The sequence below is a fragment of the Gobio gobio genome (genome assembly GCF_949357685.1).
Source record: "Gobio gobio genome assembly, chromosome: 24".
Lineage (NCBI taxonomy): Eukaryota > Metazoa > Chordata > Actinopteri > Cypriniformes > Gobionidae > Gobio > Gobio gobio.
Window position 1 is genome coordinate 4,392,265 of NC_137120.1, and position 13,663 is coordinate 4,405,927.

Genomic DNA, 13,663 nt, shown 5'->3' on the forward strand with positions numbered 1-13,663 from the left:
AGACGTAAACCGTCTCGAGACGGAAGTTTAGGGAGGGTCGCTGTAACCTGTTTTTCCTTTCGATTCAGATGTGATGTGGCTAAAGAGTTTTACAGTGCTCTTCGATGACTACACATAAAAAACTGTGGGTCAGACACAAGGATTTTCATCTGCAATGAAGTTCATCATTTTCTTCATCTTCATACCTTTGGTTTCCTCAGGTGAGATTCATTTCGTAACGTCCTTTAAACGATGAACTCTCTGTCAGCGAGGACTTCGGCTACTTCCGTGTGTTCAACAGACTCAAAATCATGAATTTGTCATATATATATATATATATATATATATATATATATATATATATATATATATATATATATATATATATATATATATATATATATATATATATAACTTCTTACTTTATATAAAAAATACTTGTAACAATTTAGAATAATGGTCATTAGTTAACTACATTAGTTAACATTAACTAATAATGAACTGCACTTATAAAGCGTTTATTAATCTTTGTTAATGTTAATTTCAACATTCACTAATGCATTATTCAAATCTTGTTAACATTAATGCACTGTGAACTAACATGATCAAACCATGAACAGCTGTATTTATATTAACTAACGTAACATGAACAAATACAGTAACAAATGTACTGCTCATGGTTAGTTCATGTTAGTTAATACATTAACTAATGCTAACTAATGACCGTTATTCTAAAGTGTTACCAAAGTAATTTTTAGTGTCTCAAATTCAATTCATATTCATTGGGATAGTTATATTTTACAGTAATTTGGTTTATGACACTGTGTTTAATCGTGTTTGACAGTCTGTTGTTTCTTCAATATTTTCCAGAGTTACACAGATTTGTTTCCACATACACTGGAATAAATTACCAGACATTTTCAGAAACCCCAGAGTTTGTTGCTGTAACTTCACTGGATGGACATCAGATTGATTATTATGACAGTATCACAATGAAGCTGATTCCCAAACAGGACTGGATGGAGGAGTTTGTATATAAAGACACGTGGAAAGAAGACACTGAGATCAGAAAACATGTACAGCAGGTCTACAAAAACAACATTCCTGTTCTAATGCAGCGATTCAGTCACTCACATGGTGAGTTAAACAGCTTTATGGTGCATTTTTAAAGGGATCTTTGTTTGCTTTTCCACTTTTTTAAATGTAGTTAGTGTGTAGTGTTGCTGTTTGAACATAAAAAAGATCTGCAAGGTTACAAAACTCAAAGTCCACTCCAAAGGGCGATATTTTATTTAAAGGGGACATAATACACACAGTTTCTGCCAGTCTCGGGTTAAATGTGCTCTAAGCAATGTCACACGTTTTGTTTTGGCCAACATTTTTTTTGTCACATACAGCAAACATTTCCTATACAGCAGCTATCCGCTAACTGCCTGTCCTCTGAACACACTGTAAAAAAATGTGGTCTCTGTAGTCTGCCTAAGCTCCACAAACTGCAACAAAAACAAACTGGTGCAGGCTGCACCACGCAGCACAACAAACAGTGCTCCAGCCAATAGCCGACAAGAATGATTTGGGGGGGGAAATCATATAGTATTAATACATTTTCCCACCATTTAATTGACGTGTGACAACACCAGTAATACCGGTATCACCGGCAGGGGCTTTTAAATCGCTAATTCTAAACCGAAAGTAAAAATGCGCACGGTCACTCGGGCATTCATAATGGTGCAGAGCAAAGCGAGTGTTTTTAATTAATTCCTATGAAAGTTAAGCTTCCATAGGCACGAAATGAAAACGCGGCAATGGACACGGACCGTGAATGACAGTGTGGCCTGGCCGTAAATGCGTGCACCTGTGCAGCCGTGAATGAATGACAGTGCGGCCATGGGCATTTTACTTTCGATTTAGAATTAGCGTCGATTCGGGGGCGGGTTGCTTGAATGGTGGGTTCATTATTCAATTTTACATTTTGCTTTGAAACCAAATCTTCCGCGATCATCTCGTCTGTCAGCTCCTCACTCTCTGATGAATGAAATCTGACTCCTGCTGCGTTTGTGCTGCGACTCTCGTTCGGCTCACGCTTCATTAAGCAGACATGTTCAGTTTTTAATTGTAGTGTCTGTTCTCTAACTGAACTAAATGATTTTATTATTATAAAAATCTAAACGACGGTGGGCTGTGCAACGGTGGGTGTTTCACCTTAACACCGGTTCGCAACACCGACTTTCACAGCAAGCCTAGACTACATGCATTTGTTCTGGATCTTATGAAGTCACAATGTTACTCACAATGTTGAATAATCCCCGCAAACAGAATACGCAAAAAAAAAGTGGATGAGGCCTGGTTGAGGTGCGCTAGAAAAGACACTTTGTCAAAGAGACGCTGTTTTGTCCGTCCCTTTTCCAAAACTCATTTGTTCGAACTTAGAGTGGGTCAAACAAAAATGTTCCTGAACATTATAACCCGAATGTTTATCAATGCCCATCGCATTTTACGGAGACCAACTTGTTTTCTGTAGCTTTTGTAAGAGTTCACCGCTCTTTAGGAAAATTAACCATGGTTTTGTGATCAATTGCTGTTTGTATTACCTTAGTTGTCCAACAAAGATCGCGATTAAATGGTGGATAACGTCATATCTATAATGTATAAGGATACAAAAAAACATTCCATGCTTGTAAAGTCTGTGCTTTAAATCCGTTCTGCACAATCCTCTTGTTTGTTAACATTCTTAAAGGGTTAGTTCACCCAAAAATGAAAATTGTGTCATTAATTACTTACCCTCATGTCGTTCGACACCCGTCAGACCTCCGTTCATCTTCAGACACAAATGAAGATATTTTAGTGTAAATCTGATGGCTCTGAAAGGCCTCCATTGGCTCAACTTTACACTCTCAAGACCCTTAAAAGGTACTAAAGACGTCGTTACAAAGTCCATCTCACTACAGTGGTTCTAAAATAACTTTATGAATCGGCGACAATAGTTTTTGTGCGCAAAAAAACCCCTAAATAACGACTTGCATAGTGATGACGATTTCAAAACATGGCCTCATGAAGCTTCGAAGCGTTATGAATCAGTGAGTCGAATCAGCGGTTTGAATCGACAAATTTCAGCAGTTTGGCAGTTTGACACACGATCCGAATCATCATTCGGCTCACTGATTCATAACGCTTCGAAGCTTCACTTCGAAGCTTTATTTTTTCTTTCTCACCCCCTTGTCTTCAGGTGTTCACACGTTTCAGAGGAGGTATGGATGTGTTTGGGATGATGAGACTGAAGAGTCACATGGGTTTGATCAGTACACTTATGATGGAGAGGACTTCATCTCACTGGGTGTGAAGGAGCGCAGATACACTGCACATGTACCACAGGCAATGCAAACAGTGGAGAAGTGGAATAACGATCAAGAACAGCTTAAAATTCTGAAACGATACTACGAACATGAGTGCGTTTACTGGCTGACATATTTCTTGGAAATAAGGAAAGCAGGTTTCAAGAGAAGAGGTACCTTGTCTTTGAGAACTTTACCTTGTTCAATAAGTAGATCATGTTTATTATATTGAGTCTAGGGGTGTTCCCAACTAAGGATTTACATAGTCCAGTCAGAATTGAGTGATCAATAAAAACAATAAAAATAAAGAAATTATTAAAATAACAAAAGCATAGCCAGATTTGTCAACTTTGTCTTTTTAACTGCAGAGACAACAATAAACGCTAAACTGGAGTGGCAGTCTTTTTAGCTAAACATGTCCATATTATTAGCATGCATAATTTTGCGTGTCAAAAACAGCATTACAACCGGCTGAAATGTTTTGAAATCACTTGTACCCTAAACAAATCCGTTTGGGTCTTTTCAAATTGTGTGCGAGGAAAACCGCTAGTTCTGTGTGAAATCAGACATTATCCCTTTTCACACAGCAATCCCGGGAAGATACCAGAATGACTTTACCGGTAAATACACAAATATGCTGTTCACACAAGCAACAGCATTCTGGCTTTTTACCGTTAAGAGACCATTCACACATCACCAAAATACCGATAAATTCTGTGATGTCAGTCATTTTTAAACGCCGCGCCTCTGTCTTTAGCTTTAGTTCCACTATCTGTTCAATTTGACAACATATTAGACATCTGAGTGAAAGGCACAAGGGGGCAATCAAACAGCTCTTAAAAACACGAGACACTTATAATAGTATCCAACCGCAGAGCGCAGCGCTGATGAATGGAAAAGAAGGCTGGGTCTCCAGCGTGACATGTTGAAAAAGCGTGTGTGATCTTCACCTGATGTGCGAGCTACTGTCTGTATGAGTGTTGGTGTGTCACAATGCATCAGCGCAGTATTTCAGTACAATGATACACATCCGATGGTCTAAAATCGCTTTATTGTCCAAACTGGCAAGCATTAAAACACTCCTTTTGAACGAATCTTTAAAATGACTCGAGAGCAATGAGTTGTCTCAGAGAGCGATTCGTTCATTTTGTGTTGACCGCGCATGTGCAACATTCCATGTTCTGTACAGGAAACAGAAATGATTAGTTCGGTTCGAATCATTCGTTCATCAAGTCCCAGCCCCGTTAGGTAAGGCTATGCAGTCACCGGAAACAGAAAAGATTAGTTAATCTCTTGAGTTTTCTCATTCGAGTCGTTCGTTCAAGTCCCCATAGGCTGAATGCAGAAACAGTTCATCTCTCGAGTCTCGAGTCACATGACAGCCGTGTTGCTTGGGTACAGAAATTAGTTAATTCACAACCTTCCTTAAAAACAAGTGCATAGTTTTTTGTTGTTGTTTATTTCAGCTTTTTAGCTAGTAAAATAATTTATTTTCCTATGAAGCCTGGACAGATGGGTTGGTCAGAACAGATAGGCATAACAAAAGTTTATTGCACATCTTCTGATGATTTTTGACTGAACATGCAGTCAATAATACGACTGTAATGTTGTATATGTTGCGAGACACTGAACCGGGAAGCAGTCACGTGAAAAAAGAACGAACGACTTGAACGAGAAGACTCGAAAGATGAACTAATCATTTCTGTTTCTGCATTAAGCCTATGGGGACTTGAACGAACGACTCGAACGAGAAGACTCGAAAGATGAACTAATCTTTTCTGTTTCCGGTGACTTGTCTATGGGGCTGGGACTTGATGAAGGAATGACCCGAGACTCGAGAGATGAACTAACGTTAATCTTTTCTGTTTCCGGACGCATGTATTACATACACTCACCTAAAGGATTATTAGGAACACCTGTTCAATTTCTCATTAATGCAATTATCTAATCAACCAATCACATGGCAGTTGCTTCAATGCATTTAGGGGTGTGGTCCTGGTCAAGACAATCTCCTGAACTCCAAACTGAATGTCAGAATGGGAAAGAAAGGAGATTTAAGCAATTTTGAGCGTGCCATGGTTGTTGGTGCCAGACGGGCCGGTCTGAGTATTTCACAATCTGCTCAGTTACTGGGATTTTCATGCACAACCATTTCTAGGGTTTACAAAGAATGGTGTGAAAAGGGAAAAACATCCAGTATGCGGCAGTCCTGTGGGAGAAAATGCCTTGTTGATACTAGAGGTCAGAGGAGAATGGGCCGACTGATTCAAGCTGATAGAAGAGCAACTTTGACTGAAATAACCAATCGTTACAACCGAGGTATGCAGCAAAGCATTTGTGAAGCCACAACACACACAACCTTGAGGCGGATGGGCTACAACAGCAGAAGACCCCACCGGGTACCACTCATCTCCACTACAAATAGGAAAAAGAGGCTACAATTTGCTTGAGCTCACCAAAATTGGACGGTTAAAGACTGGAAAAATGTTGCCTGGTCTGATGAGTCTGGATTTCTGTTGAGACATTCAGATGGTAGAGTCAGAATTTGGCGTCAACAGAATGAGAACATGGACCCATCATGCCTTGTTCCCACTGTGCAGGCTGGTGGTGGTGGTGTAATGGTGTGGGGGATGTTTTCTTGGCACACTTTAGGCCCCTTAGTGCCAATTGGGCATCGTTTAAATGCCATGGCCTACCTGAGCATTGTTTCTGACCATGTCCATCCCTTTATGAGCACCATGTCCCCATCCTCTGATGGCTACTTCCAGCAGGATAATGCACCATGTCACAAAGCTCCAATCATTTCAAATTGGTTTCTTGAACATGACAATGAGTTCACTGGACTAAAATGGCCCGATCTCAACCCAATAGAGCATCTTTGGGATGTGGTGGAACGGGAGCTTCGTGCCCTGGATGTGCATCCCACAAATCTCCATCAACTGCAAGATGCTCTCCTATCAATATGGGCCAACATTTCTAAAGAATGCTTTCAGCACCTTGTTGAATCAATGCCACGTAGAATTAAGGCAGTTCTGAAGGCAAAAGGGCGTCAACCAAAGTATTAGTATGTGTTCCTAATAATCCTTTAGGTGAGTGTATATGAGGCTGTCACGGTGACAAAAGAAAGAACGATTTGGATCGGGAGGTGAGGTGAACGAACAGACTGCATACATAGCCTGAAGCAAGCTCTAGCAATTCATTAATCGTTTCTTTCTCAAAATTTGGCCATGGCTGCATTAGCTTATAGTTTATTTTTTATTTCTAAAGTACTAAATGTGTTGAAAAATGTAACATGTAACATTTTAATTAGATTCTGCTGAAATGAGCGACTTGGAAAAATGTGACTTGGAAAAAAGATTTGTTCATTTTGCTAAACGAGATACAAAGATCCGAGTCAGTAAAATGATCCAAACTTCCGACTACTACACTGTAGTATTTTTTTAAAGGGGGGGGGGAACACTCAGTTTCAGTCAGTCTCATGTCAATCTTGAGTACCTATAGAGTAGCATTGCATCCTGCATATCTCCGAAAAGTCTTTATTTTTATTATAATTATAGAAGAAAGATGCGCTGTTCCGAGTCTTTCCGAAAAAAGCCGTGCGGCTGGGGGCGTATCGTGTGGGTGGAGCTAAAGAATGTCGAGCGCGCGCCGCTGTTACTGTGATGAGTGCGTCTGAAAGCTGCGTCATCCCTAAAAGCGGGGAAAAACTTTATTCAACATAAAAAATGGCTTTTAATCAGATACAGCCATACATCTATGATCCGGAATCAGACCCAGAGGCTGAAGTTGAACAGGAGCAGCAGCAAAAACGACTAGAGCAGGACGTCGACTATGTGGTATAAGTTACACTAACTATATAATGTTTAGCGGCTTGTGTTATTTAGAACACCATGTCAAGCGCGAGTGTTACAGTGTGTGTGTGTGTGTGTGTGTGTGTGTGTGTGTGTGTGTGTGTGTGTGTGTGTGTGTGTGTGTTTACGCGTGGTTTGTGTAGACATGATTTGTAGTAAGCGGACTGGTTTTGCGCGTCAGGCTAGTGTTTACATAGAAAGACATGGAATAGTAGCGCATTTGAATGAAGAAGCGCGCTTATTTAGTTCAACATATCTCCCCACTCTTTGTGTATTGTTGTTTGGAGTGCTTTTACAATACACAAACATACACATATAGTGGCCAGCTAAACAAATGTACACACACTATACATCGCATGCTTCATTGATCATGTTTGGGCTACTTGATGGGCATAGGCAAAAACAGACATTTGAAGCAGTCAAACCTGCGGTTCCAACGTTGGGACCTTTATCGTTGGGACCGCTCCATCCTTCAGTATTAGGCGATCTGAAAATCCGTCGTCGAACTGGGCCTTGTTTATAAAACAATCGGCACCGAAATGCAGGGAACAGACATAAATATTTGCGCAACTCAGTTGCTGATCTGGAAAAGCAAATTCCATCTGTACGAGCCAGCGCTTTGATGGGCGTAGCCTATTGCTTTCACGCGCTCTCTCTCTCTCTCTCTCTCTCTCTCTCTCTCTCGCTCTCTCTCTCTCGCTCTCTCTCTCTCGCTCGCTCGCGCTCTTCCGGTAGAATTGTCCGTACGGCCCATACAAGGAAATTCCGCCCTGTTGACGTCAAGCGGACCCATGATCGAAAAAAACTTTCCGAAACTTATGACTAACAGGAAGTACTAATTTTGGCAAAGAAATACTCCCATCAAACGTCCACCTTAGCTTTTGAAACGGTGTCCATGTTTAGCATGGGAATCCAAGTCTTTAACAGTGCAAAAAGATCAGTATGCATGAAACAGCGTTTCACCCCCCCTTTAAGGGGAGAGTATTACCAGGATTAAAAACCAAAATATCCAACATGGGAAAATTACGTTGGTTAGAGGTTCTGTATTTCGGTTTTGATTATTTTTCAATTAATCGTCAGCCTTACAAAGCACCATGGCCTCTGCCCCCTTCCAGGAGCCCCTTTGGATTGTGGGCAATGGCTCAGCACTTCTACCCCATATAACTCCTTCGGGGTATGTTGTGGCCTCCGTAGTGTTCATTCTCACTAGGAAGGCACACTTTCCCAGTGTTATAGACTTCTCTGTGAGAAGTCCATCACTGCTGTTCTGCATGACCCAATCAGTGACTATACGACACTACGGAGGACACAACATACCCCAACGGAGTTATGTGGGGTAGAAGTGCTGAGCCTTTGCCCACAGTGCAAAGGGGGCTCCTGGCCTACTGAAACGGGGGCTCTTCCAAGGGAAAGACACAGGCTTCTGTTTAGAAGTGACCGTGGAAAAATATTTGGGATCCCCGCAGGGTCACTCATACATACCCAGCCTAATACCGGTTCTCAGTGATTCAGCGGGAATAGGCCTGATGCCAGATGGTCCACTACGTCCGGCACTGAGGGTGATGGAGGACTCGACAGGATTTTAGTTCAGTTTTAGTTATTTATTTATTTACAGACATTAGCCTAATTACAATGCTTTAACATTAAACCTATTTCAGGTAGTTTCTGAGAAACATTTAATTCTATACTCTAAGGAATATTGATATTTAATTTGATTTTAGCTGTATTTCAATCAACTTTTTTTGTTAATGATATGATATTATTGTATTTTCAAATGTTTTTTTGTTGTTGTTTGTTTTTATTTTTAAGAACCTACAAAAGAATACATGCTGGTGTTAGTGATGGGAGTCCTGGTTATTTGTGCTTTTGTACTAATTAAGCTAGTAAGTATATGTTTACATTTTGTCACAGTTATGTTTAGTTTTTATGGACATTCAGTTTGTTTTCATTAGTCACGTCTTCCATTGTTCGATTTTTCCAGCCACTTCTTTGTTACCATGGTCACGTCATTATGAGTTTGTTTGGTTCAGCTGTTTTTAATTATCACCTTTAGCTGCACTACTTAAGTTCCTGCTTTTCTAATGTTCATTGTCTAGTCTCGTACATGTTGTGTTTGCGTTGTCTATCTTTATTGAGTAGGGGAGAGCGGGGCACAACCTGACGCTTTTTGACTTTCTCAGTTTGCGTAAATCCAATTGGCGTTCAGTGTATTTATTTTTGTACAACATTAATTGCACACATGTCTAGTACAATTATGTGGTTTTGTTTGATTAATACTTTTTTCTTTATTTACCCCGAAAGAATGGAAGTCAAATGTGACAACATGCCCCATAGGTGGGGTACATTGTAACATGACCAAATAACAGCCTAAAATGTTACCTGATATAATAAAAAAAAATATACAAGACAAACTAAAATATTTTGTCAACAAAATACAATTATTAACTTTTTAAAATAAAATAATGGCATTTTTGAATCATTAAAAAATATAAGCATTTTTGAGTTTGACAACAAACATCGCTAAATACAGCTATACAGCACAGTTCAAAACATAATAATAATTCATTATTTCTGAACATTAACTCTCAGTCATTATTCACCCTTTTCTCATGGTTTCTCAAAAGAATTCATAAAAGTATAGAATATAATGGCGTATTTCTAATAGGGGCTCATCTGCACAACTGGGATGTAAACTGCGGCTCGTGTCTCCTACTGTTAGATCAGCATTAAAGAACCATCTCAACTGTTAAATAACAGATATAAGATTAAAATAACGGATTTGTCTTATTTTAAATAAACACAAAAAACAGAGATGAAAACTAAACTTAAGTAAGAAATGTAAGTAAGAATACTTTTGCTATGGTTAAATACATGTTCAAAAATATCTTCCAGAAATTTTTTAATTTTGGCGCAATTTTTTCTCTAAATATTGTTGATATGGCAACTAGTAAATACACTAAGTTTCGTCATCCTGGCATGTGTGGATAGGGTTATAACATGAACGTTACAACCAACCCCGTGTTAGGTTGTGCCCCGCGCTCCCCTAGTACTTTGTGGAATATTATTAATTTACATTGGAATCTTTCATCTTCTTCTTAGTGCAACCGTTCCAGAAGAATAAAAAGACGATTCTAAAAAGAGGTACCTGGACTGTGTCAACGAGGATTCAACGCAGTTTCTAAACGGCACAGAGACTTGCATGGACGATATGTTTTTACCTGCATCCCTTCCTAGTCTCCATCTGCCTCTGTCACGACCTTCTCAGCCAGTCCTCCAGCCCTGCCTCTGCCAGAGGTGTGCAGCCCCTCACCATCTCCGGTCGAGCCTCAGGTCCAGCAACCTCCACTTCTGGCCTCTGATCGCCTTGTCCATCTCGGCCCGTCGACCTTGCGGCTCCTCCCACTTTCGGCTCCACCAGACCCCCTCGGCCTTTCGACTGCACCGGGTTCCTCATCCCAGCGGCTCCCCCTTAGTTAGTTGTCACGCCACCTACGCCACGGACTTGCAGATCTTCAGCTACGCTCTGTTCTTCCACCCCTACGCCTGCAGCGGGCTCCTCCTTCCCTTAGGACTCACCTCGGTCTGCGGTCACACCGGCATCGTCTCAGTCCTTGGGTACTCTGGCTCCTCCTTTCGTCAGTTGTCGCCGCGACGTTGCCTAGGCCTCTGATGCCGTCACTCTGCTCCATCGGCTCTCCATCTGCACCCTGGTATCCATTGGCCACCTTCCCTCCCATGTCTGCTGTTGTGGCGCGAGGCCGCACCTTTTTGGAGAGGGCGTAATGTCACATGTTTAGTTTTCATGGACGTCTTCGTTAGTCTTTTTTACCATTGTCACGTCATTATGAGTTTGTTTGGTTCAGCTGTGTTTAATCATCACCTTGTTAACTTAAGTTCCTGCTATTCTAATGTTCATTGTCCGCTCTCGTACACATGTGGTTGTGTTTGCGTTGTCTCTCTTTGTTGCGAACTACTTTGTGGAATATTATTAAATTACTTCGGAAACTTTCATCTTTGTTTTCGTGCCTTCATCTGCAGATCAGCCGTTACACTGATGGGTATGTCCTCAGCAAGCAAACAAGCATTTAAACGTTTTACACACATTTTAATATGTTTGGTAGATTAGGTGGAAATTAGGTAGAAAGTTCTGTAAGGTGGAATTAAATAGAGCCACTATAACTACTGGAATTAATGAATTACATTAAACTGCAATGCCTTATCTTCAGTAGTCATTACTGCTGTTACATTTATGGAAGATAAACTTTTGAATGATATAGTAAATATGTCTTTATTTTATTTTTTGGTGTTTTTTGTGCGTGTCTTTATTATGATAGGACAGTTAGTTGACAGGAAGCAAGGTTGGAGAGAGAGAGGAGGACGGGATCGGGAAAGGTCCACAAGCCGGGACTCGAACTTGGGACGCCCAAAGCGCAACTGCGCAATATGTCGGCGCACTGCCCACGAGGCTATTGGCGCCGACATAAAGATGTCTTTAAATATCAAGAACATATTGTTAATAAATTCTCCACGTTATTTAAATGATTTATTGTTCAACCAAACACTAAATCTAGACCTCAATTGTTGCAGTTGCCTATAAATGGATATCATAATCAGCTCTTACTCAGACTAGTCTCATCTAACCATGTCAATTGGAATAAGGTGGCCAAATCTGATTGAGATTTCATTTGAATACAAACAGTTTTGCAAAAGATGTTAAAAAGTAAAACATCTGATTTATCCCGTACCTGTTTCTGTTCCAGTTACCTCACTCTGTGTACCTAAACCCTTAAGCTTCATTCAGACTGTCAGTCCAAATCTTTTTTACTCTTTTTTTTTACAGTTTCATTGTATAATTCCATACAATTGGGATTTGTAATAGGTCACATGCCATTTCATACAAATTGTGTAATTAAAAATATCCTCATTTAATTCACGTTTCAGTGTTGATTAATGTCCATGAATATTATTATTTTTTTATGAGATACAACATGACCAAACGAACAAGTGTGTGTTCATTTGCAAATATTTTAAAAGAAAAGTCCTGTAAATATGTAAAAAAAAAAAAATTAAGTTCACTGATTACAAGTTGTTTGAGGGCTTTTATGAGTCTAAATGTAAACAAATAAACAAAAAATTAAACAGAACACTTGCAGTGCTCGTTTTTCTTCTATGAAACTGTTGTATGTACGAAAATAAAATATAAAGCTAAAAACAATTTATAAAGAATGTTTTAATAATTTATATAAGGATTTAATAATGTGTAGGTGCAACATCAGCTAAATGTGTAAATGTAAATATATTTTGTAAAGTAAGTGTAAAAATAGAAAAACACTAGAATGTATCTTACAATTCTGTCAATATATATATATATATATATCTCACAATTTAGACTGTTGTCTTAGTCAAAAAACAATTTATTTTTTGTAAATATAAGTATTTGTTATCCCTGATAAACACAGGCGTCATACAAGCTCACATTTTCACTTCTTTGCTGCCAAGTCACTGATTTTCTCATTTTGTATTTAGTATTTTGGCCTTTTTAAAACAGTTTTTTTTCATATATAAAACCTTGCATCTACATCAAAGCCAAAATATGAATTATATTATTTATTATTATTGTTAATTATGCTTTGTTTTCTTCATATCAAAATCATTATTTGTTGTATTATTAGTAGTTATTTAAATTAAACAATATTTGGTAACACTTTATTTTATAGGGTCCTTGTGCTTTCCAACTGCTTTCTTGAAATCAATGAAACAAGCTCAAATTTGCCTTTTGTTTTGATGTACATATTTATCAATTAATGTTTGTAATGTAAAAATGCGATCAGATGTGTAATATTTTGGGAGAAAGCCAATTTGACATTTACACAAGGCATTGTGCTTCATAAGGTAATTTTTTGGGCCAAAGACTGAGGAGTTTAGACCGTATAGTGTAATTTCAAAAAGTTTGCAGCCATCCAGGCTTTAATGTCCTGTAAACAGGCCAGTAAGTTGTCAATAGTGTTCATGTTTGATTGTCGCACAGGAAGACAGATCTGAGTGTCGTTCGCATATTTATATTTAATGAATAATGCAGTAAACCTCCTCTCCCAACAACAAAACTTGGTGCCAAGGTGTTTGTGACAACCCCAGAACAGGCAAATTTTCGCTAGCTGATTTTCGCTAATTCGCTGGCTGGGGAACACTAATCTCAAGAACAGTCTCGGATGGGGGGCTATCTGGATGTGAAAGTATGCATCTTTCAGATCCACTGATAAAAACCAATCCCCTGGGCGAACTTGCGACAGGATTTGTTTGGCTGTTAACATCCTGAATGGCCGTCTCATGAGGGCCTTGTTCAGCTGTCTGAGATCCAGCCGTCCTTTTTCGGCAAGAGGAAGTAGCGGCTGTAGAAGCCTGACTCGCTCTGTGAGGGGGGAACTGTCTCAATGGCGAGAAGGGCTTCAGAGCAGGAGAAATCAGCGAAGATGTGAGTCGTCACTGAAGGAGAATAAATCT

General features: G+C 39.5%; 1 protein-coding gene across 1 annotated transcript; it reads left to right on the top strand.

The window, feature by feature from the left end:
* Window positions 1-20: 20 nt before the first annotated feature.
* On the top strand, window positions 21-12,278 carry LOC307120717 (major histocompatibility complex class I-related gene protein-like). The gene is made up of 5 exons (XM_079807863.1): window positions 21-200; window positions 850-1,116; window positions 3,206-3,484; window positions 8,972-9,045; window positions 10,262-12,278. The coding sequence occupies exons 1-5, from the start codon at window positions 155-157 to the stop codon at window positions 10,295-10,297; spliced, it is 702 nt and encodes a 233-aa protein (XP_079663989.1). The 5' UTR covers window positions 21-154; the 3' UTR covers window positions 10,298-12,278.
* Window positions 12,279-13,663: the final 1,385 nt, after the last annotated feature.

Coding starts and splice junctions, on each gene's coding strand:
- LOC307120717 (XM_079807863.1), top strand. CDS start 155: ATGAAGTTCATCATTTTCTTCATCTTCATACCTTTGGTTTCCTCAG. Junction 201..849: donor CATACCTTTGGTTTCCTCAG/GTGAGATTCATT, acceptor AATATTTTCCAG/AGTTACACAGATTTGTTTCC. Junction 1,117..3,205: donor GCGATTCAGTCACTCACATG/GTGAGTTAAACA, acceptor CCTTGTCTTCAG/GTGTTCACACGTTTCAGAGG.